Below are 15,048 nucleotides of genomic sequence, written 5' to 3'. Positions count from 1 at the left end.
TTGATTACATGCTACCAAGGGAACCCTCAGAAAACATTTTCTTCATATTAAATAACATTTATAATAACATTTTCTAAAAATTAAAAACTAAACAAATAATTCTCCTCTACAATTACATTACTCAAAGGAACCAGCTAAGAAGAATATAGAGGAGTTATCTTTTTGTTTAAATTGCATTTGTATCTTTCCCTACAAGGAACTTTTGATGAGGAAACTCTCTGCCAATACAAATCAGCAATTGGCCTCCAACATATAAAAAATGATATGTATACTGAATTGAGAATGTGTAGTCGGTGACGAAATATGGCAACCTGTGGGAAGACACACACACTGGAGAACATTTAGGAAGGCTCACTGTTGGCTGTAACAGACAATCTCTTTCTAGAAACCAGAATAAATAATTAGAAGTAAAATTTATAAGCAAAATCACAGATTGGGTAGAAAAGTACAATTTGGTAGTGATTAATTGTATTCATCTGAAAATCTGATGTTCTCTCAGCAATGAATAGAACAACAAACAAAACTTTGAATTGCTATGGTATATGTTCATCCTTCAAAGTAGGGGAGTCATTGAACTACTAGAAGCCTGGACCAACAAGAGAACCTTGAAAACATCATGCAGGAAATAATTACAAAATTCACCTCTAAGATGAAAAGATGAAGACTATCAAGGATATTAATGAAAAAAGAAGTGCAATAGATGATCAACTAAAATGATCAGTACTAAAGCTGTATTATAAAGCAGTATATTTGGAACTGGCTAAGAAATAGAGTGGTGAATCAGCAGTAAAAGCTTGGAACTCAAAATATAATAGTAAATGACTATAATAATCTACTGTTTGATAAATTCAAAGATTCTAGCTTCTGGACTCAAACCTCACTTTCTGACAAAAACTCCCGGGAAAGTTGGAAAATAATACAGCAGAAACTAGGCATAAACCATATCTTAAATCTATACCAAAATAAGGTTGAAATGGGCATAGAATGTAGACATGAAGGATGAAACCATAAACAAATTAATAGATTTGCATTCAGCTAGATCTTTATCCCAGGACACAGCGCCTAGTCCTTGATTAGAGTCATCCAGTCTATAAGGGGAACTAGTGAGAGTGGACCTAATGGAAATGCCTTTCCCTGGCCAAATATCTTGAGGCTACTGAGTCTCATAATGAAGTCAAATTCTCACATGGAGGAGTTGAAGACTTTTAGCCCACCTCTTTATTAAGTGTTCATCAAACAGAAATGCATTTCATTTGTCAGAGGATTTCCTTGTCAGAAGATACATACCTGATTTAAGGTATTCCAGAGTATCCCTTGCTTTCTTTGGTCACCAAGAAACTACTGACCATCAGTTTGTTGATTATTGGCTAGCCTAATTAACAAATTGATTAATAATATCTTAAAGCCATGTCTCTTGTAATTTTATTGATAAAACTATCAAATAACACATATTTTCCTTTCATGGTTAAGCTTGAAAAAGTTTTCTAAAAATCAGTATCTCTGTTCCCTCTTTAATTTGATTATAATATTCCTGAGGGTTATTTTTTTTTGGGGGGGGGGTTCTCTTTCAGGAGAAGATTGGTGCGTTCTCTCAATTTCTATTTTCCCTCTGCTTCTAGGATATCAGGACAATTTTCCTATAGAAGTTCTTTAAAAATGAAGTCAAGCATCAGTACATTGTTGGTGGAGCTGTGTACTCATCCAACATTTCTGGAGAACAATTTGGAATTATGCCCAAAGGGCAACAGAAACGTGCATACACTTTGATGCAATACTGCTATTGAGTCTATACCTTGAAGAGATTATGCAAAAGGGTATCATCACTTGTACAAAAATATTCATAGCAGCCTGTTTGTGGTGGCAAAGAATTGGAAATTAAGTGAATGTCCTTCAATTGGAGAGTGGCTTAACAAACTGTGGGATATGTATGTCATGGAACTATTTTTCTATTAGAAACCAGGAGGGATGGGAATTCAGGGAAGCCTGGAAAGATTTACATGAACTAATGCTGAGTGAGATGAACAGAGCTAGAAAAACACTGTACACCCTAATAGCAACATGGGGGTGATGAACACCCTGATGCATTTGCAACAATCAGGGACAATTTTGGGCTATCTGCAATGGAGAATGCTATCTATATCTAGAGAAAGAATTGTGCAGTTTGAATAAATACCAAAGACAATTATTTTTAATTTGAAAAAAATGTTCTCTTATGTAATTTTGCTATCTCTTATACTTTATTTTTCTTCCTTGAGTATATGATTTCTCTTTCATTCAACTTAAATCAATGTATGCCATGGAAGTAATGAAAAGACTAACAGATTGCCTTCTCTGGGGATGGGGGAAGGAAAGCAAGACTAGGGGAAAATCATAAAACTCAAAATAGATAAAATATTTCCAAAAAAATTGAAGTCAAGGCCCTTTTCCTGATCATGACTTTGGGTGCCCAATAATTTTTAAATTGTCTCTCCTGTATCTGTTCTTTTGATCAGTTGTTTTTCCAAAGAAACATTTCAAATTTTCTTCTAGTTTTTCTTTTCTTATTATTTTATTGTTTCTTGATTTCTCACAAAGCCATGAGCTTCCCTTAGGTCTATTCTACACTTGAAGAAGTTGTTTCCTTCAGAGAGCTTGCTTATCTCCTTTTCCATCTGTTCATTTCTACTTTTTAAGATATTCTTCTCTTGGGGCAGCTAGGTGGTGCAGTAGATAGAGCAATGTCCCTGGAGTCAGGAGTACCTGAGTTCAAATCTGACCTCAGACACTTAATAATTACCTAACTATATGGCCTTGGGCAGGTCACTTAACCCCATTTGCCTTGCAAAAAACTAAAAAAGTAAAAGAAAAAAAAAGATATTCTTCTCCTTATTAACTTTTTGGACTGTTCCCCCCCATTTGATCCAAAATGGTTTTTAACATGTTTTCTTCAGCACTTTTTTATCTCCTTTGACTAAGCTACAGACTTGAGTTTTCATATTTTTCCTGCATTGCTCTCATTTCTCTTCCCAATTTTTCTTCTACTTTCCTAACTTGATTTTCAAAATGTTTTTTGAGCTCTGCCATAGCCTGAGTCCAATTCCTATTGTTCTGGGAGACTTTGGAGACATACACTTGGACTTTGTCATCTTCTGAGTGTATGTTTTGATCCTCCATGGGACCAAAGTAATAGTCTATGATTGGGGTCCTTTTTTTCTTTTTGTTCATTTCCCTAGCTTATGTCCTGGCTTTGAAATTCTTCCCAAAGGACCTTCCTCAGTTCCTTCAGCATCTTATGAAAGGCTCTGACTGCTTTCTTGCCTGTGCTCTGATCTGTGGATGACTACAAGCACTCCCCTCTGCAACCAGGGTCTGAATATAGATGAAGCTCAGAGTCCTATCCCAGGAACAGAGGAGAGACCCCGACAGTCTCCCCCCATCCCCTTACCTCCTGTGGGTTGAGTGCTGGCGGGGAGCAGCTGCCCAGTGGTGCAGGGTGGTTTCACAGGCCTGCTTCCATTTCCCAGGACGCAGGCTGAACTGAGGGCCATGCTGGCCTGGGCTCCATGCTCATTCCAGGAGAGGTTTCCCTGCTGATCTTCCAAGTTGTGATTGATGTTCTCTGGATTGGGGGCTCTGGAAACTGCTTCTGCTGGTACAAACTGGTGTCCCCAGGGACCTAGGTATTCTACAGGCTGTTCCCAGAAGGCTGCAGCTCCTTTGCTCCAGCGTATTGATCCTGGCTATGATGCTGCCCCTTCTACCCCCTACACTCTTCCAAGTTACCTTGGGGTGAAGAAGTACCTCAATGGATCTTTCTGTGGGTTTCTGTCTCTTGAAAATTTGGTTTGAGTCATAATTTTAAGGTTTTTTGGAATATTTTGGAAGAGAATTTGGCTCTGCCTCCTGTCCTTCATTTTCAAAGAAGACCAAGACATCAAAAAGTTAATACCATAACAAGCCAATGTATTCAGTAGCCAGATATGAATCAGGGCAACTGGAGATAGACTATGATGTATGGCAATCAAGGTTAGGTGACTTGTCCAAGGTCACAGAGCTGGTAAATGTCAAGTATCTAGTATATAAGCCAAATCTGAACTCATGTTCTCCTGACTCCAGGGTTGATGCTCTATCCACTGCAAAATCTAGCTACCCAGTTTGCTTAAAAAGGGAGAAATTATCCATGTCAAAATCACAGTAAAGTAGTAACTGTGATAATGAGTTATGGAATTTAATCTCTGGTGACTGTAACTATAAGAAATGCAGTCCAAAAACAAAACAATAATAATAATTTAAAAAACCTGAAAAACCAGAAAATAATTTGATTGTGAACTGATTATAGTGGATAAGTGTAATATAATAAAAAAATGAAAATTCAAAAACTACAGGCAAAGATTTGTAAAACAGCATATAGAGAAGATGGTAGATGTAGACTATTAAATAAACTTTGAGGTGTAGATCAAGTGCTCTTTTTATTCATTTGTGCTTTTATTTATTTTGTTGAACTGTTTTATAGAAATGAGAATATATAGATATATATAACTTTGACATTTCTGAGTCTACAAATGCATACATACTCATTTATGTATATAAAACTTGTGTGCACATAAATATGTGTGCATGGGGCAGCTAGGTGGCGTAATGGATAAAGCACCAGCCTTGGAGTCAGGAGTACCTGCGTTCATATCTGGTCTCAGACACTTAGTAATTACCTAGCTGTGTGGCTTTGGGCAAGCCACTTAACCCCATTTGCCTTGTGTTGGGAGCCGGGGTCTCTAAGCTGTTTGACACAGTCATGGCAAGAAGACTCAGGGTAGTCACACTGCCTGATGGAACAACATTTCCTTCTTCAATATATAAATATATATATATGTATATAGTTAGGGATTCCATGTACACCCATATTTATAGATCTATTATTGATTGCAAAACTTACTCATCCTAATAGTGGAATGACTATAGCCAGGAAGGATTTCAGAGAAATTCCTTGAATAAAACAGATTGTGAACTCTGTCCCAATTTAACAGGACTGCCTCTCCCTGAGACATACAAAAGGCTTCAACATTATGAAATCTTTGGAAGACACAGCACTGGGAGTTCCAGGGAGATGTCAGAATATATATATAGGGAAACCAGATACAAGATGGGTCAGATAGAATTCCAGGGAAATTAACAGTTTTGCCCCCCCCCTTATCATACACAGGAATATATGATAAAGATGGTGAGAGAATATTTAGTATAGGTAACTGATATGTGAACTCTAACAGCCTTAGTTTATTGGCAAAGAATAAAAAGTCATAGAAACCGTAGCGTCTACCAACAAGGGCTGAAAGGAAAATTAGTTATTGACAGAGTCAATGGACAGGTGGATAAACATAACTACCCTCACTAGAGCATATTGAAAAACATTACATATGCAGTACAAAAACATAGAAGCATTCCATTAAACAAATTATATCAAAGATTATTATCAGGGAAGTTCTGCTTAATTAATAACTTTACTATGCAGCAACAAACTAGGCAACAGGCAGGTTGAGGTCATCACAGTCTGAGCAGGGACAAGAAAATTAACTACATGATTGATAATCACACTTGTAAGCACTACATGATCAAACTTGTAACCATATGAACTATATGATTAATGATGAAAATTGTATACTTTAATAACCAAGGAAATGATTTTAGTTTGCTTGTTTCATATGAGTTTGAGACTCTAAAAATAAATCTAAGCAGCTGACAGTCAACCTGCTCCTGCCTATACCCACTTGTTGACTCAATTCATTTCGTCGACTCTATCCCTCCCGTCAGGTTCCAAGGACCCCGCAGAGGCTGGACCCCCGCACCTTGCAAAAAAACCCCCAGTAAAATAAATAAATAAATAAATACATATGTGTGCATATGAATATGTCTGTATAGCATGCATATGTGTAAGTATATGGACAAATATTTCTGTGTGTAAACACACACACAAACACACACACACACACACACACACACATATATATACTATAAACAAAATCTACCCATAACTGTCTTATCTATACCTATAGATAGCTATATCCATCTAATTTTGATTGGAAGAGATGCCTCTATAGGTAGGAAGGCAGAAGGAATATATTCAGAAATAATAAGGCAGTAATATTTTAATGAATAAATAAGGGGAAAGAAGTAATATTTCATGAAACTCTTAAAATTAAATGTTATTGAAATTTATCTTAAAAACTAAAAAAAACAAAATCATGAGAGTATTTGTCTTTTTCCAAATCTGACAACTTTTGTGATGACAGTAATACTGTGTTAATTCTTAGGAAGTCAAAAATAAAGCTATTACTTAATGGTGTTTTTTAAAACTTAAAAAATTCTTTAATGACTTTCCTATGACACTGTTTCCTTTTTTGTGTATTACTTTAATAAAAAATAAGATTATTTGATAAATAAATCATTAGTTATAATATCCTTGATAACAATTCATTTATATAAGACTTTTCTCACATGCATGGAGGCTGGAATAACATATAGAAGAAATATAATTAATATTTAACATGAGAGGAAATTGATGATCAGTGATGTAAATACACTTGCCAACTATCACACAAAGGGAGAGGAACAAACAATTTGCAAAGTACTTACTATATGTCCGACCCTGTGTCCAATACTTTACAAATATAATCTTATTTGATTCTGACAATAACCCTAGGAGGTAGGTACTATTATTACTCCCATCTTACAGTTGAAGAAACTGAGATAGACAAGGTTAAGAAACTTGCCCTTATTTACATAGTAAGTGCCAGGTCCAGAAATATATCCATTGTTCCTGTGAGATATCCCACAATCATAAAATTGATTGTGCATATCTAGAAGGCAACAGGGAGACTAAACTTTCAGTGTTCTAATCCCAATTCTCTTTCAGTTACAAAAACATCTCATTAACATATGTTTAGAGTACAAAGTCTGGCATCAGAAGACTGGGGGATCTCATTAAAAAATAAAAAGTGGTATGGGACAGAAACAATTCCCAGAGTAGAACTAGATAGCTATCAAGCAATACACTTTTATAATTTCTTAGGTCCAAGTCCATTTTTCAGAAGATATATTCCTCTTGAACAGAGTTAGCATAGGTTTAATTCTTATATGATTGGCATTCTTGTCTAGAGAAATGACTATAGATTATTTTCAAATATATAATCAAAGAAAGAGGCAATTAAATAGTTGAATCCCACTCAAGCAGGTAAGCATGAGCCATGCTATATTCTTTAATAGTTTGATACATGAGATGTTTTGCATGAGTAGCTTATCTTTTTATGTAACTGGAGGCAGTATGATGTAGGGATAGAAAGTCGATAAGGAGAACATGGAACATATTGAATGTGTGACCTAAAGTTACCCATTTCTTTTGTCCATAATTTAGGCAGTTCTCTAAAACCCTATAAATTGTAAAAAAAATTGTAAAAAACAAAGAGCAGATTTGCATTTGTAGGGAGAGTTTCCTAATCTGGGATTATTTATAAATCATAAATCCAGCGCCTATAGCTAAAAAGTCTCTCAGCTCTTTTTCAAATTAAAAGTCTATGATCTTGGTTCAAAAAGCAATATTCAGCAAAGAGAGTTCTATCTTTTATAGCATGCTATGATAATGAAGTAGGGGAAATATTGGACAGTGAAGTAGAGTTTATAATTATTTATCTGTACTCTCTGTACTGATCAGGTGTCTCCTTCCCACCCTAATCCCATTGTCCAAGCAACTAAGTGAGTTTAGTGCACTTTAGTAAGGTACCTTGTCCCTCCCTGAAAAAAGGAAAGCTCCTATAGGTAAAACACAGAATCACTGCCTTAGCCTAAAGGGATTAAGTTTGAACTACCACCTCTCATTTCTGTTCTGTGAGCTCCCAGATCCTCATCAACATATCTCCCTCCCCCCCACCTATGTCCTCCTTAAAAGCTCTGCTCACTCTTCAGTCTTTAGAGGACCTCTCACTCTGGGGGTGAGTCATTTCCCAAAGTCTTCTGCCTTTTTGCCCTATCTTGCCTATAATTTATCACCTGCTTGCTTGTCTTTCTATGAAGGCAGTCCATTTTTAGAGGAGTGTGACACCTCTCAATTCTTTCCTCCCTCTTAATTGTTCTTGATGTTTCCACCCCAGCTTGTGGCTGCTATCTCCATTATTTCCACTGAAGCACACTCTTTAGCTGCTTCACCAAAGAATTTAACCTGTGAAATTTTTGTAGTAACCTGTGACCTTTTTCACTAGCTGTGAATAAAGTATGACTTTCTGGTCTTCTTGAATCAGATGGTTGGTGATTTCTTCACTCAAATGAACCACAGCTGGTTCATTTTTCTCCCTCAGTTTCCCCGTCCCACCCAAAATACTCCAGTAATAGTCTTTTAGAATGTTTTATGGCATTTAATATTAATTTTTCAATTAGCGGGTTTTTATATCTTTTTGATGAACAAATATTTGTTTTCTCCTACCTCTTGTTCATTACCATTAGAAATTTAAAGTGATAAAAAGTTATGGTGAATGCCCATATCCAAATTACCTTTTATCTCTTTTTTATATCATAGCTTCCTGGCAAAAGAGAACAGACTCTTCATTGGTTTCCAGGTGGTTGCTGAATGTCTTAATTATTCATTCTGAAAGACTTAATTCTTAATATTGAGAAAAATATTATTGTGGTTATGTAAGCATATCCTGTGGGTCTCTGATTTCCTTTTCAAGATTTTCTTGATAAATAGTCCCACTGTGGGCCACAAAGTTGCCACTAGAATGTATAGTCCTCAGAGTCTTTCAATAGCAAACATCCTTCTAAAATGTAAAGAAATACACTCCCCCAAAGACCCTACTGGAATGCAAATATCCTACTAGCTACAGTGAATGCTATATGGTAGAAATTATCTCAACCCCTTCTCTAAAACCCAAGCTCAGAGTAAACAAAACACCTGTTCTTTTTCTTAAAAGATCTGCCATTCTCTCCTAGTTTTGTCAGATTTCCTTAAAAGAACTAGCATTTAATACTGGTTAATTCACTAACTTCATTACTTGCTATTTCAGTAGCCATCATAGTTATATGATAAACTTTGTCTGAATACTTCCAATCAAGATTCCAAGTGTGGAATTCAGTCCTGACTTTCCAAAGAATCCAATACCACGCTTTCCTGTGTATCCATCCTCCTCTGGTCTTCACCATATCTTATCAGTAATTTGGAGATTTTTCTTCTTCACACTTCATTAAATCCTCTATGGTTTAGAGACAATTGAGGTAAGCTGCAATAGTGGCAATACAAAAAGCTTTGTGAATTCTTCCTAAAAGAATTTTAAGAAGCGACATTGCACTTAGTGCTATGATTGCAAAGAAAAAAAATATTTTTATTAGCTTTAATTAAATCTATCACTTTCTTCAAAAAAATTAACACGTGATTATTATTATAATTTTCTAAGAAAGAAAATAGAGAAATTATGATTTTCTTTTCATCGTTGCAGAAACCAGGATATTAAGGAATTCACTGTCTTTGGTTTAGTAACAAGTTCATGATAAAGTAGGATTAATATGTCTTTCCATCTGTGGCTCCCAATAAGCACAGAAATTGGGGGAGCTGAGAACAACATGAGAAAAGATACCAAGATGTGAAAGTTTATTCTCTAGTAATTGAGGAAACTCATTTGCTTGAGAAGGAATTTATTGGAAAGAATGTTTCATAAAACTGGAAATTTATAAGAGTGAGTTCTTGGTTCCCTGGATTGTTTGATCTCTAGGAAAATTATCTGGATAATTCACAAGCTGGTTATGGATATAAAGGAGAAAATAATAAAAAATTATATAAATACCAATTATCATTATCAATCTATATATTTCTTGTTGAATTACTCTCTAAATGTAAAAAATAAAATAACATAAATTAGTGGAGACATATTTGGAAAAAAGATAATTTTCCTAGAGTTCAAATAATCCAATTATGACAAAATTCTTCACCACCTAACATACATTTATTATGTCCTTACTATAGAGGCAGATAAACAAAAAATTATGAAGATCATTCCTAGATACCTGAGCAATCTGTCTGGTGCTTCAGATCAGATGTGAGGAGCTCTTCAGGAAAATAGGAATAAAAGTTTCCCCTTGTTCCCATTTTACACAAATGAAATCACATCTCTGTTATTTTGGACTGATTTCATCTTTGTTCTTCAACAGTGATTGTAATTCCTGTACTACAAAACTTTGAAGATTATGAATATTGAAATAAGGGAAATCAAAGGAAAACAAAATAGACATTTATTAGACAATTTCAAAGGATATCAAAAAGAATTTTGAATTCATGAGAATAAAGTGAACAAAATTGGAACAATATATAAAATGATAACATTTATAGAAGTTGTTGCTCTCAAAGAAGATCCTAACATCAGTCAGGTGATGTCATGCCATGAAATTGAATTGGATTTAGGTGAGGGAGGGTTGAACTCCTCTAGAATCACCTCAATCTAGTGACCAGATATGGCCCAGGAGGACTGGAGAAAGTCTTGCATGTAGTAGAGAACTTGTCCTTTTTAAGTCTTTCCTGGGTCTTAATGGCAATGTCCATTTAGTGATTAAGTCTAGCTTAGAGAATAGCCATAGAGGCAAGAATGGTCACTTTTGTCTAGTTAAAAATAATTAAACGGAGAAGGCCTCAGGTTTCTAGTAGACAGGTAAGGTAGGTAAAAAGAAATGAAGCAAAGAAGCATAGCTTCTTTTTGCCTAATCAATATACATACACATATATGTGTATATGCATGCATACATATACTCAAATATATATACCCATGTAACCTAGATAAAATCAATCTGGGAGGGTAAGGTCCTTAGGGTTTCTGGCCACAATGAAATAATTGTTATTTACATTTACTCCAAGCCAGTCTGAGTCTAAACAAGCTCGGATGCCTATTGTGTAAAGCAATGTTGAAAGATTTTAGCAACCTCAATGATAACTCGAAAAACTTGAGGGCCCACAAAAAGACCCTCAAGGGTCCCATTCATGTGACCATGTTGTGTTTTGTTGTGCTTGCTAGGGTTGCATTCATGAATTAGTAGTGAATTCTATATGTAGTCCTTATACCCACTTGGTCCAGGTGAGCAAAAAGTTTAGACATTCCTGATGTAGATGACTGAAGATGAAATATGTCACGTACTTCCTGCCTTTGAGGTGATGTACTTAAAATGCCTAACAAAATAAACATTTTTGGACATAATCAATACTAGTGTTTTTTTTCCTGGTCTATGTATGTTTTTCATTTGGACAGGTACTTGGAGAGAAGATAGAAGGCCAGGTCTGGAGTCAGGAAAACTCATCTTCTTGAGTTCAAATATGGTCTCAGACACTTAGTAGGTGTGTTACCGTGGGTAACACACTTAATGGGTAAGTCACTACATCGTATCTACCTTAGTTTTTTCAGCTGCATTCCATTATCTTGACCAAGAAAGTAACTGAACAAAAATAACAAATCTCTTACTATGTTCCAGTCACAATTGCTATATTATTTCCCTAGCAACTCTGCAAGACAGATATTAATATTATCTCAATTTTATTGTTGGGAAAAGTGAGGCAAAAAGATATTAAGGGACTTGCCTAGAGTCACACAATTCCTAAGTATATGAGGCTTGATTTGAGTCTTTTCTAGAGTCACACAATGACTAAGTATCTGAGGCTGAATTTGAACTGAGGTCTTGATTATTCCAGACCCAATTCTTCTCTGCATTGTACTGACTATCTGTCTCTAGGGAGGAGAAAGAGAAGTAAGGAGACACTGATTCATTTTTTTATTGATTTATTTTCTTCTTGAAGCATGTAACAATTAAAATAAAATGACAGAAAATATAGGCTAGACATAACATTTTAGTCTCTAGGATTTACCATGTGGCCTAAAAGTGGAAGTCATCTATTCAAGGTGAACATTCCTAATGAGAGAGAAGGGAGAATATATCCATAAACAAAGATAAGGGAAGTCATTAACCTCCATAGACCTATCTATGAGGTTACAAAATATTAAGTAATACAATTGCTCCTCAAATATTATTTATCATCCTTACATAGTTCTATCTGATGAATTGTTATCTCTTCCTGAAATTGAAATATATCAAGGGAAGGACAAATTTCTAATCATGTGTCTTCCTGAGTTTGCGATTAACATTCAATTTCTTACTCCAGAAAGAAATGCTTATTAAACTTTCTTAAGAAAGGATCGTACTCTCCTGGATCAAGGGATTCACCCTTACCTCATTAAAACACCATGACAGCATGACATTAAGTTTTCTGCCAACCTTAATTATTTTGGGCTAAAAATGAAATAGTAAAATGTTAGATTATACAGGAGGTTTTATTCTCTAAGTTTTACCATAATGTTTTTCTTTCATTCTCGAAGAAGAACATGACATTAGGGAGGTGATGCCATAACAAGCACACGAATTGAATTTGAGTGGGTGGGTACTCTGCTAAGTCAGAAATCTAACTTTTTTTTAATCATAAAGCCTATAGGTGAAAGCCATCATAGAGGAGTCAACCTTGATACAAATTTTGCCATATTTTTGCAGAAAGGACAAAGGACCATTAAACTGATTTAAGTAGCCAATGAGATGTCATATAGTTGACATATTTATATATTATGATCCACACATAAGTTATATTTGCTTCAAATTCCTGTTGTTATGAGAGGAGAGGGAATGTTTACAGCAAACCTAGAAATTGTGTCTCCCGATTCAAGATGCCTCTTATCTTGTGATTTGGGCTATTAAAAGCCACTGACACAGGCTACTTCAATAGGTTATAGAGAAGAGCATTCTTTGATATGACAGATTGACCTTTTTTACAACAGATACAATATTCAGATTTATAACTAGTAATTACAAATAGAAAAACTAGGGTTTTTTTTTTTCCCTTTTTAAACAGACATTTAAACTGACCCAGGCCAAGGTAATATTCAAATGGAGAAAAGCAGTCTTTGCCATGGCAGATTGAAATTTTTACACACAGTGACAAAATTCAAATTTATTTCTCAATTAGAGACCAGTTTTTAATTAGAAATATAAGATTTAGAAAGAATTTTTACTTTTACAAAATGAATTTTTATTAAGCTTTCATCTTCCTAGTACTAGTTTCCAGATTGTAAATCATACTGTTAATACTGTAAAAATTATCATTAAAAATGTTAACACCTGGGATTCCTTAATTTTTTCAATGTTTAATTCAGGCTCCATTTCTGCAGGAAACCTTTCCCAATCGTTCTACCCTTCTCATTTCCTAGTGTCCACCAATTCTCAATAAATTCATTTATTTTGCATATTCATAAATGTAAATATTGTCTTTCTGATAAAAGATATACTGACTGAGAACCTGAACTTAATCATTTTTTGTCTTTATATCCCCAGGTCCCAGCACAGAGTCTGATACAGAGTATGTGCTTAATAAATTTTTCCTGACTGCTAAATTTAGATCAATTTAGTCAGGACATTTCACTTGAAGCGGGGACAATCTTTTAGCTCTTCTGGACTTCATTGTCCAATGTAAACCTCTCAGCCACTGCATTCAGAATTTTTAAAAATATGATAATGGACAATCGTATATTAGTCCCTAAAGTGTCATTTAAATAGAGAATCTTAAAATGGGAAAACATCTATTAACTTTAATTATAGAATGTTATAATGGAAACATAGCTTCGAACATGTCTTGTTGAACACCTTTAAAGTAGAAGAAATTGAAGTCAGTGTTTAAATGATTATTCACTGTTTCCACAGATGAAATATACAGAAGGAATGACAGGAGCAAATTTTACTAAAGTAGTGGGATTTATTCTCCTTGGATTTTCAGATTATCCCAACCTACAAGGGTTTCTTTTTTGGATTTTCTTAATCATCTACATGAGCATTCTTATAGGAAATGGTCTGATCATTGTCATAACCAAGATTGATTCAGCTCTTCAAACACCAATGTATTTTTTCCTTGGGAACTTTTCATTTTTGGAAATTTGTTACACATCAGTCACTCTCCCCAAAATGCTGATGGATCTCTGTACCAAGAATAGAAATATTTCCTTTCTGAACTGTGCTGTACAACTTTGTTTATTTCTGAGTTTTGGAGTCACTGAGTGTTTTCTCTTGGCTGTTATGGCATATGACCGATATGTGGCAATTTGTAGGCCTCTCTACTACCCCCTTATTATGAACCACAGAGTTTGTGTCTATTTGGTAATTGCCTCTTGGATTGGTGCAATTCCTGGTCAGATAGGGCAGACATATCAGATTTTCTCTCTTCCCTTCTGTGGTTCTAACAAACTCAATCACGCTTTCTGTGACATCACTCCAGTATTGGAGGTGGCCTGTGGGGACATCTCTATGAATCAATCTGCCGTCTATGCTGGTGTTGTTGTCTTTGCTGTGATTCCCTTTATGTTGATTCTTACGTCCTACATTAAAATCATCAGCAGTATCTTGAAATTGCAATCAGTCAAGGGAAGGCAGAAAGCCTTCTCCACTTGTTCTTCCCATCTCATAGTAGTTTCATTATTCTTTGGGTCTGGTATTATTATGTACTTGCGACCCAAGTCCAGCCATTTTGCAGGAACAGATAAAGTACTTTCTCTTTTCTACAATATGGTGACCCCTATGTTCAACCCCCTGATATATAGTCTGAGGAACAAGGATGTCATTGTAGCAATTAAAAAACATCTACCTACCTAGTCTTGTGAAACAAATAATTCAATTTAATCGATTCTATTTTTTTCATTTGTCTCATGATTTCTATTAAAAACCTACTTTCGGGTCTTTCTTATTTCATTGAAAACTTCTATAATTTCCAGCTAATAATTTCTAATAATGAAATATTCTATTTCCATTTTTAGAGGCATCGCTCTGTCTGCATATCATGAAAATGTGAATTCCAACCAACTTTAATACTTTCCTATACAATTACTAAGGCTAATGTTTCAACAATCTATAATAAGATCATGTATAATGCCATCAATTTAGCAAATATTTATTAAGTAAATGCTAGACATTGTATTAAACATTAGAGATACAAAGGATATGTCATGTCAGCTCCTGCTAACA

The 15,048-nt window shown here is 35.0% G+C and overlaps 1 protein-coding gene across 1 annotated transcript; it reads left to right on the top strand.

The window, feature by feature from the left end:
• The first annotated feature begins 13,737 nt into the window (after positions 1-13,737).
• On the top strand, positions 13,738-14,679 carry LOC141516914 (olfactory receptor 10AG1-like). The gene has a single exon (XM_074227871.1). The coding sequence runs from the start codon at positions 13,738-13,740 to the stop codon at positions 14,677-14,679; it is 942 nt and encodes a 313-aa protein (XP_074083972.1).
• The last annotated feature ends 369 nt before the right edge of the window (positions 14,680-15,048 follow it).

This window comes from Macrotis lagotis, chromosome 3 (genome assembly GCF_037893015.1).
Source record: "Macrotis lagotis isolate mMagLag1 chromosome 3, bilby.v1.9.chrom.fasta, whole genome shotgun sequence".
Taxonomy (NCBI): domain Eukaryota; kingdom Metazoa; phylum Chordata; class Mammalia; order Peramelemorphia; family Peramelidae; genus Macrotis; species Macrotis lagotis.
The sequence above is the reverse complement of the archived record's forward strand: the minus strand, read 5'-3'. Positions and strand labels throughout refer to the sequence as shown.